A 25,725-nucleotide genomic window follows, 5' to 3' on the forward strand; every position below is an offset into this window, starting at 1 on the left:
ATGCTCCCTAATTCTTGCCTAATCGCATCATAATGACCCCTCCCCCAATTATAAACCTTGCCCTGCCGTATGGCCCTATCCCTCTCCATTGCAATAGTGAAAGACACCGAATTGTGGTCACTATCTCCAAAGTGTTCTCCCACAAACAAATCTAACACTTGACCCGGTTCATTACCCAGTGCCAAATCGCATGTGCCCCCCCCCCCCCCCCCCCCTTGTCGGCCTATCCACATATCGTGTCAGGAAACCCTCCTGCACACACTCTACAAAAACTGCCCCATCCGAACTGTTCAACCTATAGAGGTTTCAATCAATATTTGGAAAGTTACAGTCACCCATGACAACTACCCTGAGACCTCCACACCTATCCATAATCTGTTTTTCAATTTCTTCCTCCACCTCTCTCTTACTATTTGGGGGCCTATAGAAAACTCCTAACAATGTGACCGCTCCTTTCCTATTTCTAACTTAGGCCCATATTACCTCAGTAGGCAGATCCCCTTCGAACTACCTTTCTGCAGCCGTTAAACTATCCTTGATTAACAATGCTACTCCTCCACCTCTTTTACCACCTTCCCTACTTTTACTGAAACATCTGTACCCCGGAACTTCCAACGACCATTCCTGTCCCTGTGCTAACCATGTCTCCGTAATGCCCAAAACATCGTAGTCCCAGGTACCAATCCACGCTCCAAGTTCACCTACCTTATTCCGGATGCTCCTTGTATTGAAGGAGACACACTTCAACCCACCTTCCTGTCTGCCGGTACACTCCTGCGACCTTGATACCCTCCTCAGTACCTCACTACTCTCAACACTGGCTTCTAGACTACAGCTCGTTTTCCCAGCCCCCTGACAAATTAGTTTATTTCTATAGAAAAGAGAACTGCGAGGTGATTGTATAGAGGTCTTTAAGGTTAGGCAAAGGGTTTAATTATGTAGATACCGTTTTCACTGGGCAAAGCCTAATTCCCATTAGGGAATTCAAGAGAAACATCTTGACTCAGAGGGTGGCTCAAATATGGAATAAGTGAATTGGAGGGGAAGCTAGATAACACAAACAAGGTGGAAAAGAATAGAGGGATATGCTTATGGAGTGTGATGAAGAAGGATGGGTGGTGGTGTCTTGGAGTATGAACATAGGGGGCTGGTTTAGCACACTGGGCTAAATTGCTGGCTTTTAAAGCAGACCAAGGCAGGCCAGCAGCACGGTTCGATTCCCGTACCAGCCTCCCCGAACAGGCGCCGGAATGTGGTGACTAGGGGCTTTTCACAGTAACTTCTTTGAAGCCTACTCGTGACAAGCGATTTTCATTTCATTTCATTTCATTTGCGTGGACGGAGTGGCCTCTTCCTGCGTTGCAAAGCGGCTGCAAGGGAGATGGTGGAGTAGTGATAATTAATCCAGAGACCCAGGTGAATGACCTGGGGACGTGGGTTCAAATCCCACCATGGCAGCTGGTGAAATTTAAACTCAATTAATAAAAAAATAAATCTAGAATAATAAATCTAGAATTGAAAGCTAGTCGCGGTGATGGTGATTTCCCCACCCCACAATTGTCGATTGCTGAAAAAGCCTATCTAGTCCTCTCATGATCCTTTATGGAAGGAAATCTGCCGTCCTGAGCCGGTCTGGCCGACGTGTGACTCTAGACCCACAGCAATGTGGTTGACTCTTAACTGGCCCTCTGAAATGGTGAGGTAAGCTACTCAGTTCAAAGGCAATTAGGGATGAGCTGGCCCAGCCAGCGACTCCCACGTCCCGTGAAAGAATAAATTTCAAAAAGTGCGGTGTAATACCTTACCACCAAGTGAAGACAAGCTCATAGAGTGAATGACAGCATTTTAAAAGGCCTTTTCCCGCCTTGTAGGGTTGGTAAGAGACTTTATGGCCTCTGTTTTCTACATCCAGTTTGATGCAGTACAGTAAGTCAGAGACTGTTGGAGAAGGTTTCCAAGGGCCGAATTTCACGACTGGGTCCTTGCAGGAGTCCGGGTCATTGACTGCCTCCAGATACTTCCTCTCATCCTCTTTGTTTTTGACGACACAAACTATCACCCTAGATTGGCGGGCCGCCACGCTGTCTGCCCTGGCTAGGTGCATAACCACTTCTATGTTCTCCCAGTAATTCGGCACCTCTGCTAGGAACTGCTGCCTTGCGATGAGCTCGCCGTACATTTCAGGCGAGTTCTTTAGCAGCTCCACCAGGGGTTCAATGTTGTAGAACAGCGCCTCCCGGTAAACCTCCTGTACGAACTGGGTGGGCGGCCGTTCACTCCGAAGAAATTCCAGGACGTATTTGAAGTAGGTCCCTTCCCTGTCAATGAAGAGTCTCCCTTTGGAGTCTGTAGTTACTTTAGCATGAGGGCAGCACATCTCGGCTAGCCTGGATCCAGGGTATTTCCTCAGCGTGCTCAGTGTTGTGGCATAGATCTCGCCCCCAACATTAAGATTCAGGACTTCTGAAGACTGTTGTAGGGACGGGAAGAAAGAAGACGATAATTCATTAAAATTTGTCTCAAATTATTGCGCTCCATTCTGTGGCGGGAATGAGCTGAGCAGTCGAGCGAAACGTTCTACTTGGGTGCATTTGACCCGAAAAGTGGTCGCTAAACCAACAAAATTCTCACCCAAAACCATCACAAACCGGGAGCAATGCCCTCAAACCAGCAAAGGAGCCAAAAAAGATAATGAGGACAGCAAGAGCCAGGAGAGGGAGGCCAAGGATGCAGACACTAGGAGCGAGGAAGAGCAGGACATGGCAGAGCGAGCGTAATCACCAATGTGAATGCCGACCCAGCCGCCAATAGGGCAATGGATGGTGCTCCTAACGCAGGAGCTTCTAAAACACACAGACGTCAACAAGGAGGAGGCCATGGCGATGGTGAAGCCGCCAGTTGCAGAGGCCTTGGCCCACTTCAAAGAGGCGCTGGCGAGGGTGCAGTGACGGCTAGACACTCCGGTGGGGGAGCTAGAGAAGGCAGCCTTTCAGAAGTCTTTCAGAACATTACCCAAGGCCCCTGTTGTGACTCTGGGCGTGCCACACACGGAATGCAAGTGACCAGGATTTAATAATGCAGATTGTAACATGAGAGATTCTGGGGTCCTTGCTATAGCCTGAGGAAACGTTTGGAATTGTTGACAGCAGTTTGTGTGATTATTTGGCTGTGAACGATGTTACTAATCGAATAAACATCCCCCGCCCAAACCGGGATAACAGTGCGCAAATTGTGACTTAAAGTTGTGGTCTGGATAAAGTAGACAGGGAGAGACTGTTCCCATTAGTGGAAGGATTTAGAAACGGAGGGCACAGATTTAAGGCAATTGGTGAAAGAAGCAATGGGGAGGTGAGGAAAAACAGTGAGTGGTTCGGGCCTGGAATGCACTGTCTGAGAGTGTGGTGGAGGCTGGTCCATTCGAGGCTTTCAAAAAGGAATTGCATCATGATCTGAAAAGGAAGAATGTGCAGGGCTGGGGGGAGAAGGTGAGGGAATGGTGTTGGGCGCATTCGTCATTTGAAGGGCTAGAGCAGACACAATGGGCTGAATGGCGTCCTTCTGTTCAGTAACCATTCTGTCATTCTGTAAGTATCTGCTTGGGCCAGTTGGTAGCTCTCTTTCGGGACTCTAAGCAACTTGAGCCCTATTCAATCCAGTCATGAAATTTCAACTGAAAATTGATCGGTCTTTGTTGGGGTAGATACCATTAAGAGATCACTATGGAACCAAGTAACTGGGTAACGATCGCCTCGCTGGAAGCAGAGGTGGCAAAATTGGTGGCGATCCAGGGGAAGGTTGAAGACCAGGAAAACAGGTCTCGCCACCAGAACCTTAGCTTTGTGGGGTTACCGGAGGGCACGAACCCAACAGAGTATGTGGTCCAGATGCTGGGTAAGCTGGGTGGGAGAGAAACCTACCCCAAGCCCCCTGAGATGGACAGGGCCTGCAGGTTGCTCCAGCAGAGGCCCAAGGCAGGAGAACCACAGCGGGTAGAGACAGGATTATCGGCAATCTCTACCAATTCCAGGACAAGGAGCGGATCCTGAACTGGGCAAGGAACACACATTCCTGAAAATGGGAAGGGCATATGATCCGCATATATACCAAGACGTTGGGGCCATCCTGGACAAGCGCCGGGCCGAGTTCGCTGGTGTCAAGGTATTCAAGAGCAAGGTGCGGTTCGGGATGCTATACCCGGCAAGACACTGGGTGACGTAGGAAAACAAGGAACACTCCTTCATGCTGGGGGACGCAGAGGAGTTTATTCCCAAGAATGGGCTGGGAAAACAGCCAAAGTAATGGACTCATATGGACCATTGTCAATGATAATGTTTCTTAGTTTTCTTATAACTGCATGGAAGGGTGTGAAAGAGAGGGCAGTGGGGCACTAAGACCGAGTGGAGTGGGGGTGGGGGGTGGGTTGGCATATTGCTTGTGAATGTGCTGGTACAGGTAAGTATTTGGAGGGGGGGGGGTGGCATGACACTAGGCCGGGGGGTGGGGGGGGTGGCATGACACTAGGCTGGGGGGTGGCATGACACTAGGCCGGGGGGGTAGGGGAAGGATGAGGGGGCAGTGGGAGTGGGAACCGCAAGGGTACAGGGAGGGGGAGGTAGACCAGCCCATTGAGGGGGAGGGAAGAATGCTGGTTGCAGCAGATCGCACATGGCGAAGGCTGGAACAAAGAAATCGATGGCGTCCAACAAAGGGAAACCCTGGAGTGCAGGGGCACAACCATGAGGGGAGGGGTGGGTCAGACAGAATGTACTGCAAAGGTCAATGGGACTGGGTGGGGGGGGGGGGGGGGGGGCGCTAACCCTCCCGAACCTCCTGTTCTACCAGTGGACAGTTTCCGTAGAAAGAGTTAGAGAGTGGGTAAAGGGAGCCGGGGACTGAGTAGGTTCAAATGGAAGAGAGTTCCTGCATGGGGTCCTCCCTCCAAGCACTGGCCATGGCCCCACTCCAATTCCCCCCCAGCCGGATGCTCATAAAGCCAACTCTGAAAACGTGGACCAGTTCAGTCTGATCGCAATGTCCACCATAGCCCCCATCTTCAAGAAGCAGAAATTCACCCTTGCAACAATGGATGTCTCCTTTAAAAGGTAGACAGGACAGAAAGAGGTACTAATAGTAGGGGACCTGTACATGTAAACAGGGCAGTGACGCTGGGGGATCTCACGGACAAGCCCCAACTCGTGAAAGGAACAAGTTACGATATAGGCAGATAAGAAACTTTCTCCAAAAGGAGAATGTGATGTTCCCCCAGACTCTGGGAGACTTCCTACTGGACAGACTCCTGACTGCGGGCAAACTAGGGGACGGTAACTGCCCGGCCCTGTATGGATGGTTACCAGAGGAGGTACAGTCAACACTTGATAAGACACAGGAGAAATGGGGCGAAAAGTTAGACATAGAGATAGGGGAGGACTCTGGATCAAAGCACTGCACAGGGTGAACTTCACCTTCATGTGTGCAGGGTTGAGCCTAATGCAGCTAAAGTTCATGCAGAGGGTGCACCTAACCAGAACCCCAATGAGCACGTTCTTCCCAGAGGTGGAGGACAAGTGTGAACAGTGCCAGGGAGGATCGGCTAACCCCACCCACATGTTCTGGTTTGCGCCAGACTCTTTGGGTACTGGCCAGCCTTTATCCAGCCCACGTCCAAGGTTGTGGTTTTGAGGATGGAACCATTCCTGCAAGTCGTGGTCTTTGGGGTGTCAGAACAACCAGAGCTCTTTACAGGGAGAGGGGCAGATGCCCCAGCCTGTGCCTCCCTTATCGCCCCCCCCCCTGTCCTCTGTCCCCCCCCCCCCGCTCCCGAAGGCTCCTCGGTTGGTGATCAGCAGCACCACTCATGGCCGCGGACTGGCTGTCCGACTTGGCAGAGTTCCTCAAATTCAGAAAATAAAGTACGCCATTCGGAGATCAGAGCAAGGCTTCCACAAGAACAATACAGCACAGGAACCGGCCCTTCGGCCCTTCAAGCCTGCGCCGACCATGGTAGTGGAGACCATTCACCAGCCCGTTCCAAGACCCGTTCGTAGCCAGCAACCAATAAAGAAGGGGGCAGGAACGAAGGAAACAACGGAGGAAGGGGAGGGGTGGGAGAAGTCAGGGGGAGGGGGAGGGGGAGGGGGAGGGGGAGGGGCAGGGGGAAGAAGTGTTCGTGGGAGGGGCAGGAGGGGGGCACCAAGGAAACCACAGGGCAAGCAGGGAAGGGAAACTAGAAGGGATAACGGGCAAGAGCACACATGGAGGTGACCGCAGCAGCAAAGCCCAAGCACTCCCAGCCGACGTCAAACCAAACATGCCCCCCGGTACGTTCTAGTTCCAGGAGGCAGCAGGGACAGAAGCGAAATGGTACGGCTTTGGCAGCTGACCCTCAGGGCTCATAAACAGGAGCCCTCAATAATAATAATCGCTTATTGCCACATGTAGGCATCAGTGAAGTTACTGTGAAACCCCTAGTTGCCACATTCGGGTGCCTGTTCGGGGAGGCCGGTACGGGAATTGACCCCGCGCTGCTGGCCTTGTTCTGCCTTACAAGCCAGCTGTTTAGCCCACTGTGCTAAACCAGCCCCTAATCCGGAACCAGCCCCTAATACCTGTCCATAGATCTGGTTTAATAAAGATGTAACTGCCTGTTTGTCTTTAATGATTTTTTTTCTTGTACATTAATTTTGCAGATCCTGTTTAGCTTCCTTTTCCACTGTCTATCTATATTTATATATAGATATATATATATATTATTAACGTGTGTTATCCATGGCAAATGTCATTGTAAAAGAATTATGAAACCAATAAAAATAGATTTTTCAATCACAGCCTTAAATATATTCAATGATGGAACATCCAGAAAATTCCAAAGATTCCTGGCCCTTTGAATGCAGGGATTTCGCCTCAGTCCTAAATGACCAACCACTTATCCCGAAACTCTGCCCCAACATTTTAGATTCCCAACCAGTGGAAAAACCACATGTGTGTCTCACCTGTCGAGGCCCTGCCAGGATATTGTATATTTCAATGCGACCGCCTTTCATTTTGAGAGCATATAGAACATAGAGTACAGAAGGAGGCCATTCGGCCCATCGAATCTGCACCAACCCACTTTAAGCCCTCACTTCCACCCTATCCCCGTAACCCAATAACCCTTTCTATCTTTTTGGACACTGAGGGTAATTTAGCATATCCAATCCATTTAAATTTAAAATTAAATAAATTAAAATTAAATTAAATTTAAATGCCAAATTTACTCTTGTCTCTCTTCGCAGGTCAGACCTCTCTTCCCTGGATCCAGTCTGGTGAAACGTCTCTGTGCCATCTCCAGTACACGGCAATCCCTCTTTACAGGTGCCAATCAAAACTGCGCACAGTGTCCAGGTGAGGTCTGCCCAGAACCCCTGTCCACCTAGCCTGCTTCTTTGTCCCTCCAAACCCTTTTACCTTCATCCACCTATCCAAATGGTAGCTCCTGCCCCAACCATTAACCCTGCAGGTGAATGCCAGAGCATTGCTGCTTTGAAACCTTCTTCCAAATCTCTTGAATTTAACCTGGTTTCGTATTCATGGTAGCTTGTTCCTGACCCCTCAACTGCTGGAAAAACATCTGCACTGTCCTATCTTTTGTTTTACTATTTTAAACATGTTCTAACACAAAGACCCAGTTTGTCACATACAGAACATGGAACATAGTGCAGAAGGAGGCCATTCGGCCCATCGAGTCTGCGCTGACCCACTTAAGCCCTCACTTTCACTCTATCTCCGTGACCCTCCTAACCTTTTTTGGACACTAAGGGCAATTTATCATGGCCAATTCACCTAACCTGCACATCTTTGGACTGTGGGAGGAAACCGGAGCACCCGGAGGAAACCCACGCAGACACGGGGAAAACGTGCAGACTCCACACAGACCGTGACCCAGCGGGGAATCGAACCTGGGACCCTGGTGCTGTGTAGCCACGGTGCTGCTGGTTGTGGCTGGGGACCACGTTGCGCACATATTAACTGCCTGAAAGTGTGGTGGAAGCCGGTTCAATCAAGGCACTGCAAAGGGAATTAGATTGCTATCTGAAAAGGAAGAACGTGCGGGATTGTAGGGAGATGGTGGGGGAGTGGGGACTGGTTGAGTTGCTCATTAAATTTATGATTCAAAGAGAGCCGGTGCAGCCATGCTGGCTCAATGGCTGCTTCCTGTGCGGTAACAATTTTGTGATTCATCGAAAAATAAAAATTAGCGAGAAACAGCCATCTGTGGCTTACTCAGGAAGCGGAGGATAGCATGAGCAGAAGAGACTTACAAGGCTGCAAAAATAGTAGCAAATCTGAGGATTGGGATTGTTGTAGAAACCAGCAAAGGGCCAGCAGAAAATTGACGATGAGGGGAAAAATATAAAGCGAGTGCACAAACTAGAAATATAAAAGCAATTTGTAAGAGTTTTTAATGTATGTAACAAGGAAGAGAGTGGCTAAAGTAAATGTAGTCTCTCCGTAGTGGAGACAGGAGAAATTATCATGGGGAATGATGAAGTGGCAGAAAGATTAAACAGATATTTTGGACCCGATGGCAAGCATCTGAACTTTGTAAAAGAAGTAGCTGTGGAGATAATGGATGCACTGTCCATGACTTGGAACAGTTCCAGCAGTTTAGAAGTCAGAAAATGTTACAATACTGTTCATGAAATGAGGGGAAGAAGAAACTGGGTACTACAGGACAGTCATCGGGAATATGTTGGAATATATTATTACGGGCATCTTAATGGTGCACTTTGAAAACCATAGAATGATTAGACAAAGTCAACATGGTTTCATGAAAGGGAAAAGGTATTTGACAAATTTATTTGAGGAATGTAGATAGAGGGAAACCAGTAGATGTAGTATACCTGGATTTCCAAAGGGTATTCAATAAGGTGCCACACAAAAGGTTAATTGGCGACATAAGGGCTCATGGAGTTGGGGATAGGATTGGTCAGAGGATTGGTTAACGGATAGGAAGCAGAGAGATGGCATGGCCAGATGGCCAATGGCCTGAATTGCAGGCCCAACACAGCATTGGACACTTCAAATTAAACCACAGCCAGCAACCTGCAAATAGGAATTTGGGCAGGCCAATTTTGAATACACTAGTCAGAGACAGGCAAGCCAGGGCAAGTCTGTATTTGTCCTGCAAGCGGGGATTGGAGATAATAGGCCCTATCCAAATAAGGACAATTGTCAGATTCCCACTGTTACCTTATATGGGATAGCGTTGCGTGCGGACAATGCACCTGGGGTGTTCTTGGCATCCTACAGAATTGGAATCAGCAACTCCATTGGGTGTTGTGAACCTCGCCCAGTGACCTCATCGGAGCTTCATCGGTGAGGAAGGAGCTGATGGACTTTAACCTGGTGTTATAAGACTTCTTACTGTGTCCATCCCAGTCCAACGCCGGCATCTCCACATCATTGCTTTTGAATAGCGGGGTTACATTCGGTCCCCCCCCAATCTGCAGGAACCATTCCTGAGCCCAAAGAATTTTAGAAAATGACCAGCAATGGATCTACTATTTCTAGGGCCACTTCTTTAACTATTCTGGGATGAAGATTATCAGGCCCTGGAGATTTGTCCGCCTTCAATCCCATTCAATTCCCCAAAACCATTTCTTTGCTGGTACTAATTGATAATCACTGCTTCGAATCAATGCACCTGAAGATGGACCGATGGGAGTGCTTGGTGTCCTACAGATTTAAAATTGGCAACTCTATTGGTGTTGCGACCCCGGCCCGGTGACCTCATTGGCTGTCGGTCAGAGAATAGAAGCATAGAATTTACAGTGCAGAAGAAGGCCTTTCGGACCATCAAGTCTGCACCGACCCTAGGAAAGAGCACCCTACTTAAGCCAACACCTCCACCCTATCCCCGTAACCGCACCCAACCTCTCTGGGCAATAAGGGGCAATTTAGCATAGTCAATCTACCCAACCTGCACATCTTTAGGCTGTGGGAGGAAACTGGAGCACCCGGAGGAAATTCACGCAGACACGGGGAGAAAGTGCAGACTCCGCACAGTCACCCAAGTTGGGAATCAAACCTGGGACGCTGGCGCTGTGAAGCCACAGTGCTAATCACTGTGCTGCCCTTCTGAATCTTCTGGAAGTGCGTGAAGAGTGGGGGGGGGAGGAGGTGATAAGAAGGGATACCTGAAGACTATCCCCAGTGAAGACTCGTCATGACCTGCAGCAAAGGAGACTACAGGCGAAACTCGGCAGCAACCCAGAGATGGACGGAAAAGGACAATCGGGAATCACCTTGAAAGACAAGAGCCCCAAGATGGCAGAGGCTCAGAGAATTGGACCCGCTAAAGTCCATCGATCAAGTCCATCGGCATAGGTAGTATTAGAATTTTAGGTAAATACAGTTAAGATAATTTGGGAATAGTAACCGTTTGTTAACATTCATTGAACTTGTGATTAAATTTGAGTTGAACCGCGAATCTGCTTCAATCCCTTTTTCATCTTGTGAGTAAGAGCACCTGGGTAAACATTTTAAAAACCAAGAAAGCACAACAGCGCCTATACTTCCTCAGGAAACTAAGGAAATTCGGCATGTCCACATTAACCCTTACCAACTTTTACTGATGCACCATAGATAACATCCTATCTGGCTGCATCACAGCCTGGTATGGCAACTGCTCGGCCCAGGACCGTAAGAAATTGCAGAGAGTTGTGAACGCCGCCCAATCCATCAGACGAACCTGCCTCCCATCCATTGACGCTGCCTTGGAAAAGCGGGCAGCATAATCAAAGACCTCTCCCACCTCTCTTATTCTCTCTTTCAACCTCTTCCATCGAGCAGAAGATACAAATGTTCGAGAGCACGCACCAACAGGTTCAAAAACAGCTTCTTCCCCGCTATTGCCAGACTCCTAAATGGCCCTCTTATGGACTGAAGTGATCTCTCCATGTGTCTTCGCTACACTCCGTATGCTTCATCTACTGTCTATGTATTTACATTGTGTATTTATCTTATATCCTATATTTTTCATGTATGGAGCGATCTGCCTGGACTGCACGCGGAACAATACTTTTCACTGTACCTCGGTACACATGAAAAATCTAAATCTAACCTAAAATAAGCTGGTCGAAGTGTCTGATAATTTACAGACAACAGTAGGGATAGTTGGGGCATTTTCATGCTGGCAGGCTGTGACTTGTGGAGCACCACAAGGATCAGAACTGGGGCCTCAACTATTTACAATCTTTATTATTTAGACAAAGAAACCAAAAGTAATGTATCTAAGTTTGCAAAGTTAGCTGAAAATGTAAGTTATGAGGAGGACATAGAGAGGTTGTAAAGAAACATATGGACACGTTGAGAGAAATTGGCTATTCTGGTCAGATATAGGAGGTTTAAATGAGAACTCATTCAGTGCAACTATAGCTGGGAATCCGCTAAGGGTTAATCCAGATAATACTCTCAATTTCTCACATTTTGTAAGTTGCTTGAGTCTTGCTTGAGGTTACAAGGACAGTGACGTCAACTAGCTAAAAGGCCCTATTGTTATACAGTAAAGAACTAGTAGTTCTGTATCTATGGTAACAACCAGTCTAGGGTGATAAGTCCAAGCGAAAAATGTGTTTTTCTCAAGCGATGGTATGGGCAAGTTTGTACCAATATATTTAAATACATATCTCTCTTGAATTGAGGGACAGACAGTTTGGCCGAATTGAGTGAATTGTAAATTAGTTAAAGCTAATCACAGCTGTAAAGAAGGCAATACCTTAATCATAGTATCATAGAATTTACAGTGCAGAAGGAGGCCATTCAGCCCATCGAGTCTGCACCGGCTCTTGGAAAGAGCACCCTACCCAAAGTCAACAACTCCACCCTATCCCCATAACCCTGTAACCCCACCCAACACTAAGGGAAATTTTGGACTCTAAGGGCAATTTATCATGGCCAATCCACCTAACCTGCACATCTTTGGACTGTGGGAGGAAACCGGAGCACCCGGAGGAAACCCACACACACACGGGGAGGATGTGCAAACTCCGCACAGACAGTGACCCAAGCCGGAATCGAACCTGGGACCCTGGAGCTGTGAAGCGATTGTGCTATCCACAATGCTACCGTGCTGCCCACGGTCTCCTCAAGAATTACTTGTCGGGATGCAAAAATCCATTCCGGAATCAATCATTCCTTTCTGAAACCTATTTTCTTTGCTTGCTTTTGCTAAATTACCATCTTTCTTTTGTTTAAATCACTCAGTCATTTTATACCGTGCATTATGATTTGAAGAATTACCACGGTTTGCAATTGAATGAAAACTCAACTACTGTATTGGCTAAAGACAATCAATCTGACCTAATTTTGTATTGACAAATAAAGTTTACCAGTGGCACAAGCTGATAAATAAAGTTCAACTGAACTTTTCCAAAAAGCACAGACTTGACTCTGTTATTTGGGAACTAAGAAAGGATAATGGATATCCGAATAGACACACAGATCCATCACAAGTAAATAGACAACAAGATGACGAGTAGAGCATAACATGCAAAATATGAGGTTATTCACTTTAGCCATAAGACTAGAAAAGTGAGTTTTTATTTAAAGCCTAATATTTGCTGTTCTGAGAAACCTGGATATGTTCGAACAGGGAACTCAAAGTTAGCATGCAGGTGCGGTAAGCAAGTAGGTAGAGAAATTGCCTTTATTGCAACGGGTTTGAAGTTACAGGATTAAATAAGTCTTTCCATAGTTGTACAGGGCATTGGTGACACCACAGGCTAGGTGTGTCGCACTACTGGAGGGTCAGTACCGAGGGAGTGCTGCACTGACTGGGCTTTAGGATTGATGGCATGCCGCACTGCTGGATCGTCAGGACTGAGGACACACTGCAGTGCTGGAGGGTCAGTACTGAGCGTACGCTGCATAGTTGGCGGGTCAGTATTAATGGGAATACCGCACTGCTGGAAAGGCAGTGCTGAGGGAGTGCTGCACTGCCGGAGGTGCCATCTTTTGGAGCAGCCGTAAAATACCTCTGACCCCTTTGGAAGAAAAGTAAGGGAACACTTGGTGCTGCATTTCTTTTCATTGGTCCACAGGCAATTATTGCCCATCCTTAATTGCCATTGATGGGTGAGTGACCATCTTGACTGCATCATTCGTTAGAGCACTTCAGAGAGCAGTAATGAGTCATGGAATCGTAGAAACAAAAGGGCAGGAGAAGTCCCTTCGGCCCTTTGAGCCTGCTTCACCATTCGTTATGATCAGGGCTGATAATCCAGCTCAAGAGCCTGATCTCACCTTGCCCTCATGCTCTTTGATCCCCTTCGCCCCAAGTACTATGTCTAACAGCTTCTTAAAAACATAGAGGGTGCGATTCAGTACCGCGTGGATTTGGTGTGCTGGGTGTATCGCGGGAAAGGGCAAAATTGAGATTTGCACCAAGGATGAACCATTTTGCAATTCACCCGGCCTACTCCCAATGGCGACTTCCGGATCTCACCCAAACATGGCGAGAATATCATCAAGCTTCATTTGCATTCATTTCAGTCTCATTAACGAGATTGAAGTTGAATGCCGTGGCCTCTCTGAAGTCACCCGACCCCCCAGTGAGAGGTTACGCAGGCATCGTTTAGTACTCCTTCTCAAAAATGTGAAGCTGTGCAATTGCTACCAAGTGGAAGTGAGGAGGTGGTCATTTGGGCTTCTAATACATTTGGGCTAAAGAGATTTTGCAATCTCTTTCCCACACCTCCATCCCACACCAGGATGGCCTGAGAGATCTTCGCTTCTTTCTTGAAAAGGGGACCGGACAATTTCCATCCACCACCACTCCTCCGCCTAACTGAACTCGTTCTGTCTCTCAACAACTTTTTCTTTAACTCATCCCATTTTCTACAAATCAAAGGTGTAGCAATGGGTACCCGCATGGGTCCTAGCTACGCTTGCCTTTTTATGGGGTATGTGGAACATTCCTTGTTCCAGGCCTACCTGGGCCCCCTCCCACAATTCCTTTACCGATACATTGATGACTATTTTAGTGCCGCGTCATGCTCTCACCCAGACCTGGAAAAATTCATCAACTTCGCTTCCAGTTTCCAACCCTCCATCACTTTCACCTGGTCCATCTCAGACACTTCCCTTCCCTTCCTTGATCTTTCTGTCTCCATTACCGGCAATAGACTATCTACTAATATCCAATAATATCCACTGACTCCCACAGCTATCTGGACTACAGCTCTCCACACCCTACACCCTGTAAGGACTCCATCCGAATCTCTCAACTCCTTCGCCTCCGTCGCATTGGTTCCGACGATGCCTCTTTCCAAAATGGTGCTTCGAAAATGTGTTCCTTCTTCCTCAACCATGATTTCCCACCTACCGTTGTTGACAGGGCCCTCAACAGTGTGCGGTCCATCTCTCGCACCACTACCCTCGCCCCCACCCCTCCCTCCCAGGACAAGGATAGAGTCTCACTCGTCCTCACATTTCATCCCACCAGCCTCCGTATGCAAAGCATAATCCTCCACCATTTTCATCAGCTTCAGCGTGATGCCACCACCAAACACATCTTCCCTTCACTCCCTCTGTCAGCATTCCGCAGAGACCGTTCCATCCGAGATAATCTAGTCCACTCCTCCACCATACCCAGTACCTCTCCCATCACCATGGCACATTCCCATGCAATCGCAGAAGGTGTAACACCTGCCCCTTTACCTCTTCCATGCTTAACATTCCAGGCCCAAAACATTCATTCCAGGTTAAGCAGCATTTCACTTGCATCTCTTCCAATTTGGTCTACTGCATTCACTGCTCCCAATGTGGTCTCCTCTATATCGGAGAGACCAAACGCAGACTGGGTGATCGCTTTGCTGAGCACCTTCGGTCTGTGGGCATTCAGGATCCTGACCTTCCTGTTGCTTGCCATTTTAACACAAGACCCTGCTCCCATGCCCACATGCCTGTCCTTGGCCTGCTGCAATGTTCCAGTGAAGCTCAACTCAAACTGGAGGAACAACATCTCATCTTCCAGTTAGGCACACTACAGCCTTCCGGCCTGAACATCAAATTCAACAACTTCAGATGATCAGCTCTACCCCAACTCGACCCAGTTGTTTTCATCACATTTCATTTCAACCGTCTCTTGCCATTTATTTCTTTCTTGTCTTTCTTAATATATATTTAACACCCCTAATCTTATCCACCTTTCCTTACCCTTTCTCCCCTTTGCTTCCCCCCTTCCCCTCCCCCCACATCTACAGTTCACCCTCTGATTGTTAGTTTCTCTGCTGTTTGGCCTTTCACATCTTTTGTTCTCTCTGGGGACTGCCATTAACACTCTTTACCCTTGGTTTCTGTGGCTATTAGCACCCGGTTTCCCTGGGTTTCTGTGGCTATGACTCATCTTTCATTCTCACTCCACAGTATAAATATTTCCCACTTTCTCTGTTAGCTTTGACAAAGAGTCATTGGACTCGAAACGTTCGCTCTTTTCTCTCCCTGCAGATGCTGCCAGGCCTGCTGAGATTTTCCAGCATTTTCCCTTTCGTTCCAGCCCGAATCATTTGCTGGCACACAGCTCAAGGGCACTGAAGCTGCTGCCCCAATGCTCGGGGCATGGGGTGGGGTTGGGGGCTTCAGAGGGGCTGAGCTTGTTCGGGGGGCTGGAGTGTTTCAGGTTGGGGGTCGCCCCTGGAGCGGGGGGGGGGGGGGGGCAGGGGTGAGTGGCTTTCCATCAGTGTAGCCTTCAAGCCATCTTCAAAGAATATTACATAACAGTGGCAACCACAGTTGCTGCCAGCCTATCCTCCTATCAAACTCTTCCAGGACTGAGCCCTGCTGTGCATTCTCTCATGAAAGCCAATTTCACCCCCTTTGACTGTGAGCAGCCTCTAGCTTCACAGCTGGAGGCTATTTCAAATGAGGAATTAGCCTTGTTAGTTCGGAGAGCACTTCACGCTCCTGAACTTTCAAGTGCTTCCTCGAAGGCACAGGAGCCATCGGATCTTAGGAATTAGGAGCAGATATCGGCAATTCAGCCCCTCGAGCCTGCTGCACCATTCAATCAGATCATAGCTGATCTCTTCCTGATCTCAAATCCACCTCTCTACCTCTTAACCCATTTTAAAATCAGAAATATATCTATCTCCTTCTTGAAACCATTTAATGACTCAGATTCCACCGCACTATGGGCAGCGAGTTCTACAAATTCACCACCCTCTGCAGGAAGTAGTTCCTCCTCATCTCAGTTCTAAATCTAACACCTCTCCACCCAAATCTGTGACCTCTCTTTCTAGATTGCCCCACAAGGGGGAACATTTGGTCTACGTTTACTTTATCAAGCCCTCTTAGTATTTTACACACCTCAATCAGATCCCCTCTCATCTTTCTAAACTCCAACGAGTATAAGCTCAAACTGCTAAATCTCTCCTCAAACGTCAACCCTTTCATCCCCGGAACCAATCTGGTGAATCTCCTCTGAACTGCCTCCAATGTCACCACATCCTTCCTCAAATAAGGAGACCAAATCTGGGCACAATACTCCAGATGTGGTCTCACCTACTCCCTATACAATTGCAACAATACTTCTCTACTTTTATACTCCAGTCCTTTTGCAATAAGCGCTAATATTCCATTTGCCTTTCTAATTACATGCTGTACCTGCATACCGATTTTTTGCAATTCGTGAACAATGACACCCAAATCCCTCTGCCCAGACACGTTTTGAATCTGATTTTCATTTAGATAATAATTTGCCATTCTGTTTTTTCAGCCAAGATAGATAACCTCACACTTATCCACATTAAACTCCATCTGCCACATCTTGGCCCATTCTCCTAGCCTATCTATATCTGTCTGTAAAATCTGTATCTCTTCTTCACTGCCTGCCTTCCCACCTATTTTAGTATCATCTGCAAATTTACTGTGTTACACTCTCTCTGCTTGCAGATCATTTATATAGAGAAAAAGTTATTATATTAACAGGAAGGGGTTCCAGTCCCTGAATGTTCAGACTGTGAGCGACCACCACCTCAGAATCATGCACGTGTGTGCCCACTGCCCTGGGAGCATGCATGACAGTTACATCCTGGGACACTCGGAGATCGCCGCTGTCTCAGAGGGCCACCTCAGCTTGGCTCGTGGGCAGCATGGGACACCTGCTGAGGACATGGCTGATGACGCCGATGCAGAGGCCTGAGACCAAGGCAGAGACCTATTATAATGAGGCCCACGCTGCCACCCTGTGCTGTCATTGAGAGGTGCACCGGGCTGCTGAAAATGGGGTTCCGATGCCTGGACCGCTCTGGCGGTTCACTGCAGTACAACAGCCAGAGGGTCTCTCGCTTCGTGGTGGTCTGCTGTGCCCTCACAACCGGGCACAGCAGGGAGACGACAGACTGGAGGAGGAGGAGGAAGAAGAGGAGGCGGAGGAATATGTGGCCTCATCTGAGGAGGAGAAGGAGGAGGCAGAGCTGGAGGATGAGCCCGTGGAGGAGCCCGTGGAGTAGCCAGAGGATGGGGGACAGACTGTGGCGAGGGTCCGACATGCCAGGAGAACCGGGAGGCCCTCACTGTCTCCAGATTCCCATCGGACAAGGCTGTGCCCGTCAGCTCAAACCCCCCCCCCCCCCCCAGCCCCCCCCCCCCCCCCCCCCCCCCCCCCCCCCCCCCCCCCCAATCACTTTGAGGAAATCTCTGGTGCTCTTCAGGATCGGCTAAAGTCTGACTCCGGTCTTTCTACTGAGCGCACATTCACACCCATCCTAATGACGGAGTCTGCAAATGTGATGCCACCTCCAGTTGGTCTTGCTGCCTTCTACAGTGTCTGCCCGCCTCGGCTGCCACAAGCAGAGAGAAAGAGGGCAGCCTCCACAGGATCCACACCAACAAACATTTTGGCAGGAATCGGAGCTAAAGAGAGGCTGGCAGTCAGTTAGCGCTTCCACCCCGGGATCCTCAAATCCCCCAGGATGCATATCAGAGGTGGAGGCAGCCGGCTGCTACCTGCACCCTGTAGCCTTTCATGAACCTGGCGGACATCCTCTGGAGGGCCTGGAGCCGGGGGGGGGGGGGGGGGGGGGGGGCGTCTGACTTACCAGTGTTACAGGTGTTGCTGTGCCACCCTGTTCTGCCCGCTGCCCTTCAGATCCGCTGGTGTGAGGAGAGAGCGAATCAGAAGAAGTGAAGATCCCCATAGTCTCCTTGGTGGCAGGCCCCGGGATGGGCTCCAGTCCTCCCTCCTCCCTGAGGGTGCCAGTACAGGCCTGGGTGGCTCCATGGGATTGAGCCGAAACTGGAGTGAGCTCTAGAGGCCTCTGAGTCATCTGGCTTTGCCAGTCCTGGAGGCTCCCCATGTCTGCACCATGCCATCACACACTGAGCCATACCTTGGACACCAACTCACAAGGCGCGGAGGTCGTGTTCCAAGTTTTCCACTGCGGTCGCCACTCTAGCAGTGTTGGCCTGGTTGCCATACTTTGCCATTAACATCCCCTGCACATGAAGGCCTCCAATCGGCCTTGCAGTAGCTGGAGTGTCACTGTTACCCCCTCCTGAATCTCACGGCTCTGGCAGATCATCTGCACCAGCTCTGGGAGAACCTTGTTCAGAGGCTTAGCATCTTAGCATCTGACTGGAACCGAGGTGTGTCCTGAGATCCAGCAGCCCTCTGAATGCTGACTGCCTTGGTTGTTCCTGCTTCCATCTGATGTGGATCAGCAACTGTGTGGTGCTCGCCAGATTGTTCCCCAGAAGCCTGTCCACTAAGGTTGCCCACCGAGGTGTGTGGCTCTGCATGGTGGAAGGTGAGGGCGATAGCTGTGATGGTTCGATAGTCGTCTCCTTGGAGCTCTGCAAGGTGGTCTCATGGGTGGCAGTGGGGGGGGGGGGGGGGGGGGGGGGTGATTCCGGACGGCCCGGCCTCATCAGTTGGAGGTCTTACAAGAAAATGGACATGTGGTCAGCGAAAGGGAAGATGATTTGAGGAACACCAACAACCCACTTGAGACATGTCATCTGGATGAAGGGACAGTGGAGCCTCACCTCTCTGGCACAGGCAACCTCACTGTCCATCACTGTTCTCTCCCTCAGGCAACCCCGCAATCGGCAGGGCCTGTCCCTTATAGGGGGTGATGTAGCAAAGCTGGGCAAGTGGTTGATGTTTCAGTGGGGAGCATTTTGCAAACAGTGATCATAACTCAGTTACATTGAAGATTGTTATGGAAAAGGACAAGAATGGACTTGAGATTAAAGTTCGAAACTGAGGGAAGGAGGATTTTAATAAAATCAGACATGATTTGGCCAGAGTGGACTGGGAGCAGATATGTTTAGGTAAATCTGTGACAGAGCAGTGGGACACATTCAGGGAGCAAATAAGGAGAGTACAGGGCCAACATGTTCCAATCAAGACAAAGGGCGGGACCAACAAATCCAGTGAACCCTGAATATCGAGGGATATACAGCACTGGATCCGGTGAAAAATGGAGGTTTATGGCAGGTATCCAGGGCTCAATGCAGCAGAAGACCTAGACGGGTATAGAATGTGCAAAAGGGAACTTAAAAAGGAAATTAGGAGAGCAAAAAGGGACAAGAAAGGATACTGGCAGACAAAATAAAAAAAGTTCCTAAGTTGTTTTACAAGAACATTAAGGGTAAAAGGATAACCAGGGAAAGAGTAGGACCCATTCAGGAGCACAGTGGTAATGTGTGAGTGGAGCCGGAGGATTTAGATAGGACTCTAAATGAATACTTTGTGTCAGTGTTCACTCGTGAGAGGGACGGTGTGGGTGTAGAAATCAGGGAGAAGGACTGTGATAAAATTAAAGAGATTAATAGAGACAGCAAGGAGGATCTGAGTGGTCTGGTAGGCTTAAAAGTAGACAAGTCTCCAGGACCAGATGAAATGTATCCCGGGCTGTTGAGTGAGGGACGGGAGGAAATAGCAGGGGTGCTGGCAATAATTTTCAATTCCTCTCTGGCCACAGGAGAGGTGCCGGCAGACTGGAGGATAGTCAATGTGGTGCCATTATTCAAGAAGGGAGGAAGGGCTAAACCAGGAAACTACTCAGTCTAACGTCAGTGGTGCAGAAACTATTAGAAGCAATTTTGAGAGACAGAATTAACCTGCATTTGGAGAGGCCGGGATTAGTACAGATCATGTAGACGAGGACAATGCATTTGCGTAGTCTACTTGGAACTCAGCAAGGCTCTTGGTAAGGTCCCACATGGGAGACGGTAGCGAAGGTAAGAGCCCACAGGATCCAAGGAAATTTGGCAAACTGGATCCAGAATTGGCTGAGTGGCAGGAAGCAGAGGGTGATGGTTGACGGGTGTTTTTCTGACTGGAAGCCTGTGTCCAGTGGGGTCCCACAGGGATCAGTGTTGGGGCACTTGCTGATTGTGGTTTATATAAATAATTTAGGGATGATCTGTAAGTTTGCTGGTGATATGAAAATTGGTGGGGTGGTAAATAGTGAGGAGGATAGCAGGAGGATATAGACAGGCTGATCGGCGGCAAATAGAATTCAATCCAGGCAGGTTTGAGGTGATGCACTTGGACAGACAAACAAGACAAGGGAATACACGGCAGGACCCTGGGAAGCACCGAGGATCAGAGGTTGTGCATGTACATTGGTTAAAATAAATTTAGAGCACACAACTCATTTTTTCCAATTAAGGGGCAATTTAGCGTGGCCAATCCACCTACCCTGCACATCTTTTGGGTTGTGGGGGGGAGACCCACGCAGACACGGGGAGAATGTGTAAACTCCACACGGACAGTGACCCGGGGCGGGATCGAACCCGGGGCCTCGGCGACGTGAGGCAGGTTTACCAGGATGTTTGCTGGGCTGGAGAGTTCTAGCTCTGAAGAGAGATTGGATAGACTGGGGTTGTTTTCCTTAGAGTAGAGGAGACTGAGGGGGGCTCATGGTGGAGATGTATAAAATTATGATAGATTTAGATATAGTGGACAGGAAGAAACTTTTCACCTTGGTGGAAAGATCAATGACCAGGGAGCATTGGCACAGTAAGAAGCCTTACAACACCAGGTTAAAGTCCAACAGGTTTATTCGGATGAAGGAGCAGAGCTCCGAAAGCTAATGAGTCCAAAATAACCTGTTGGACTTTGACCTGGTGTTGTAAGACTTCTTACTGTGCCCACCCCAGTCCAATGCCGGTATCACCACATCAGGGGGCATAGGATTAAGGTAAAGGGCAGGAAGTTTAGATGTAGGAAAATCCTTTTCACCAGGAGGGTGGTGGGAGTCTGGAACTCGCTGCCTGAAAGGGTGGTGGGGGCAGAGACCCTCATAACATTTAAGAAGTATTTAGATGGGCATTTGCGATCACAAGGCAGACACGGCTATGGGCCAAGTGCTGGAAAACGGGATTAGAATAGTCAAGTGGTTATTTTTGATGTGATGGGCCAAAGAGCCTTTTCTGTGCTGCAGACCTCTGTGACTCAGATCTCTGGGACTCCCCCCCCCCCCCCCCCATCTTCACCCTTTCCCACTTATTATGGGTTATCTTCTCCTGCAGGTAGAAAGAGAGGACATTGTGAGCTGCACGCTTGATGTGTTGGAGGGGTCTATAGCAGGTGGCATGGGTGGGCACCGCACTAGACCCAGGGGATTCTGAGGAAGAAGCTTGAAGGGGGTGCGAGGTGTCAGCCAGTGGATTGATGGGAAGGAGAGGGACGTTTGGGAAATTGAGGGGTGGTAGGCGGAACTGATGCCGGGAGAGAGTCGGTAACTGACCCTTGCCGCGCGGCGGAGATTATTTGTTTTCTTCCAACATTGTAGGGTGGTCCCCCCTGGTCATGCTGCCCGCACGCACTGACTCCTGCTGCCGGTTCTCTGACTCCCCTCGAGGAAACAGGGTTCCCTACCTCGCATCAATGGCGTCGAGAAGCCTGGCCAGGCCACCATAGGGGCTGGTTTAGCACACTGGGCTAAAAGGCAGGCCAGCAGCACGGTTCAATTCCCGTACCAGCCTCCCCGGACAGGCGCCGGAATGTGGTGACCTGGGGCTTTTCACAGTAACTTCATTGAAGCCTACTCGTGACAATAAGCAATTTTAATTTAATTTTTTCATTTCATTCCCGAAACGAGGAGCAGCTCTGCCATGCTCATTGCGTGACTGGGAGTGAGTGCCGAGGGAACGTTTATAAGCAGCTCCCCCTTGTTAGTGACGAGCAACTAAGGCGCGAGTTGGGCTAATCAGACACCAAGGGGGCCAGGCCTGTCGAGATTCATGTGGGGGCTCATTTCTGGGGCTAGGTGTGGGGGGAATACAGGCCGTGATCTCACTAATGCGGCTAACAAGAAACACCCTGTCAAATCCGCCCAAAATGACAATACATTATTCTGCTGAAGCCGTGCCCAGCATGTTTTGGCCTCAACTGCTTTCCGTGGTAGCAAATTCCGCAGGCCGACCACTCTCTGGGTGAAGAAATTTCTCCTCATCTCAGTCCTAAGTGGTCTACCCCGTCAATCGCATAGCTGACTGTGCAGTCACACGTAGGCCATGCTGGATAAAGGTGGCAGATGCTGCCCTATTCACCATGTGGGCCCACTCATCTTCCAGCCCGTCTCTGAGGCTTAGCCTTGTGCAGCTATCACTCTACCGTGACTGTGCCCCAGCTTTACATTGGCCAGAGGCAACAGGTTAACCCTTATCCTCAAATCTCTCCCACTGCTTCACTCCACCCTATCTTTGAAACAGCCTTCCGACATCTTTCTGCCTGCTCTGTCTCTGGTCTCCTGTGCATTCTATTGCTCTGTTTGTCCACACCTCTTCACCCCTCACCCCGAGGTTTCAGCTGCCTGTCCCACTCTGCCCCCCCCCAAATCTCTGAACCTACCTAGATCTCAGCCATTTATGGCCATTTCTTTATTCCTGTTATCTCTTTTTGACTCCTCCATAAAGTGCATTTATGTAGGAAATGTATATCTTATTTGGTTACAGTCAAATCCTTAACGGCTGGAGTACGAAGAGTTTAACTCTGTATTTCGTGAACCTGTTTTCGAGCTAGGTTCGTTCCAAGATCTGATCAAGGTGAAAGGTGAATGATCGAAACCACCCTCTTTCTGCCTGCCTTCGATCTCCCGAGTCCCGCCTGTAATTTTACTGTCAACATTTGAAAGCTTTGTATAAATTCGCACAACTGAATGCTAATGTTTGGTCGGAGGTCTGTTCCTTGCCCTGGTAGCTGTCCAGTGGCGAGTGACTGTCTGCAGTCAGCGGGCATCTTACTTGATGACTGCCAGTGGTCGATGACTGCCCGCACCTGATTGCCACATCTGGCTAATTGCCACTGATAGGCTAATGTCTGCCCACTGTTTAATGGTCATTCCTGCCACTGACCACCCATGCCCATTACTGCCTGTGGGTCAATGATGGCCAGCTGTCCACTGACTGCTGTCACAGAGTTACCAGCTGAACATTGCATGTACAGTGTGACAATGGCAGTCGTGGTCCTTTCAAAGCCGTGACCATTACCACTTGGAATGAAATGAATGGGAACTCCACCACCTACAAGTTCGCCTTGAGGAGTGAAGCTCCAACAATGCTCAAGAAACCCAATACTATCCAGGGTAAAGCAGCAGGTTCGATTGGCATCCCATCCATAAACATTCACTCCCTCTACTATTGACGCACAGTGACAGCCGTGTGTACTATCTACAAAATGAACACTTGAAACGCCATAGCGTACAAGGCTATGCACCAAGTGTTGGAAAATGGGATGAGAAAAAATAGGTTCTTGATGACTGGTGTAGACATGATGGGCCAAAGGGCCTCTTCCAGTGCTGTAAAGCTCCATGACTCCAAGGTGCGTTGCAGCTCCTTACCAAGCCTCCCTCAACACCACCTTCCAAACCCCTGACCTCTGCCATCTAGAAGGACAAGGGCAGCAGGCACATGGGAACACCACCACCTGGAGGATCCCTCCCATTCGCACATCATTCTGACTTGGAAATATATCGGCCGTTCCTTCATTGTTGCTGGGTCCAAATCCTGGAACTCCCTCTCTAACAGCACAGTGGGTGCATCTACATCTCACGGACCGCAGCGGTTCAAGAAGGCAGCTGATCACCACCTTCTGAAGGGCAATTAAGGATGGGCAATAAATATTGGCCCAGCCAGCGAAACCCACACCCCATGAAAAAAAAATTAGAAGAAAATGTAGTGATGGGCTAAATGGCATCTTCCTGAAAGCAGGGGCTGACTTGGTTACCTGGAATCAGAAGCGGGGAACTGGTTTATTTCCCAGCAGCTGTTCATTTGGCAAGTTTTTTTCTCACCACCTGGGGCATTTAATACTAAAATTTAAAAAGGATGCGCATTGTCTAAATGCTCAGAGATAGCAGAGCACTGAGGTTGCAGCATGACCTGGGTGTCCTATTGCATGAATCGCAAAAGGCTCGTATGTAGGTACAGCAAGTACTTAGGGAAGCTAATAGAATATCATCATTTATTGTGAGGTGGACTGAATATAAAAGCAGGGAGATTATGCTTCAGTTATACAGAGCATTGGTGAGACCTCAGCTGGACTATTGTTTACAGTACTGGTCTCCTTATTTAAGGAAGGATGTAAATGTGCTGGAAGCAGTTCAGAGAAGGCTTACCAGACTAACACCTGGAATGGGCGGATTGTCTTATGAGATCAGACTGGACTTGTATGTGCTGGGGTTTAGAAGAGTAACTTGACTGAAACACACAAGATCCTGAGGGGTCTTGACAGGGTGGGCGTGGAGAGGATGTTTCCTCTCCTCATGTGGGTGGCACGATAGCACAGTGGTTAGCACTGATGCTTCACCAGCTCCAGGGTCCCAGGTTCGATTCCCCGCTGGGTCGCCGTCTGTGCGGAATCTGCACGTTCTCCTCGTGTCTCCGTGGGTTTCCTCTGGGTGCTCCGGTTTCCTCCGGGTGCTCCGGTTTCCTCCGGGTGCTACCGGTTTCCTCCCACAGTCCACAAGTTAGGAGGATTGGCCCTTAGTGTCCAAAAAAAAAAGGTTAGGTGGGGTTACTAGATTACGGGGATAGGGTGGATGTGCGGGCTTAGGTAGGGTGCTCTTTCCAAGGGCCGGTGCAGTCTCGATGGGCCTCCATCTGATTCTTGAGGGAGAGTCTAGAACTAGGGGTCACCGGTTAAAAATAAGGCGTCGCTCATTTAAAACAGAGATGAGGAGAAATGTTTTCTCTCAGGGAGTTGTGTGTTTGGAACTCTCTTCCTGAAAAGATATTGGAAGCAGAATAATCCTTGAATATTTTTACGGTGGAGGTGGATAGATTCTTGGTAGGAAAGGGGGTAGTAGGTTATTGGGGGGGTGGGGGGGGGGGGGGGGGGGGGTAGGCAGGAGGCAGATTTGACGTTACTATCAGTACAGCCACAATCTTATTAAATGGGGCTGAATGGCCTTATTCCCCCCTCCCTGTTCACATGTACTCACCTTTTGTAAGGAGCCACATGTCTGTCTGGTAGAGGGGAGTTTCCGAATTCTGAGACTCATGTTTGCTTTCCTGGCCGTCTGTGCAGAGAGACGTGGGCAAGTTGGAGCAGCGGGTGGTGTCTGCTGGACGGGATTCTGCGCACGCTGTCGGGGATTAGCAACGTTTGTCACAAGCACGGAAACGGGGTAACTGTTCCCAGCCCGGTCAGATATCTGCACAAACAAAAGTGCCAAACTGCTCGCCAACCCTGCTCTTTTTTTTTGAGCAGATGAATAAACAAATTCTCCAAAA

The 25,725-nt window shown here is 49.1% G+C and overlaps 1 protein-coding gene across 1 annotated transcript; it reads right to left on the minus strand.

Moving 5' to 3' along the window:
• Positions 1-1,801: 1,801 nt before the first annotated feature.
• On the minus strand, positions 1,802-25,495 carry LOC119977889 (BTB/POZ domain-containing protein KCTD14-like). Its single transcript, XM_038819178.1, has 2 exons — positions 25,434-25,495; positions 1,802-2,470 (listed from the first exon to the last, which is right to left on the minus strand). The coding sequence occupies exons 1-2, from the start codon at positions 25,491-25,493 to the stop codon at positions 1,802-1,804; spliced, it is 729 nt and encodes a 242-aa protein (XP_038675106.1). The 5' UTR covers positions 25,494-25,495.
• Between the last annotated feature and the right edge of the window lie 230 nt (positions 25,496-25,725).

The sequence above is a fragment of the Scyliorhinus canicula genome, chromosome 14 (genome assembly GCF_902713615.1).
Source record: "Scyliorhinus canicula chromosome 14, sScyCan1.1, whole genome shotgun sequence".
Lineage (NCBI taxonomy): Eukaryota > Metazoa > Chordata > Chondrichthyes > Carcharhiniformes > Scyliorhinidae > Scyliorhinus > Scyliorhinus canicula.

What these genes read in the sequence shown, in the direction of transcription:
- LOC119977889 (XM_038819178.1), bottom strand. Translation starts at nt 25,493, where the DNA reads ATGAGTCTCAGAATTCGGAAACTCCCCTCTACCAGACAGACATGTGGC. An exon ending in CATGTGGCTCCTTACAAAAG is followed by an intron (nt 2,471 to 25,433) that starts GTGAGTACATGT and finishes TCCCTACAACAG; the next exon opens with TCTTCAGAAGTCCTGAATCT.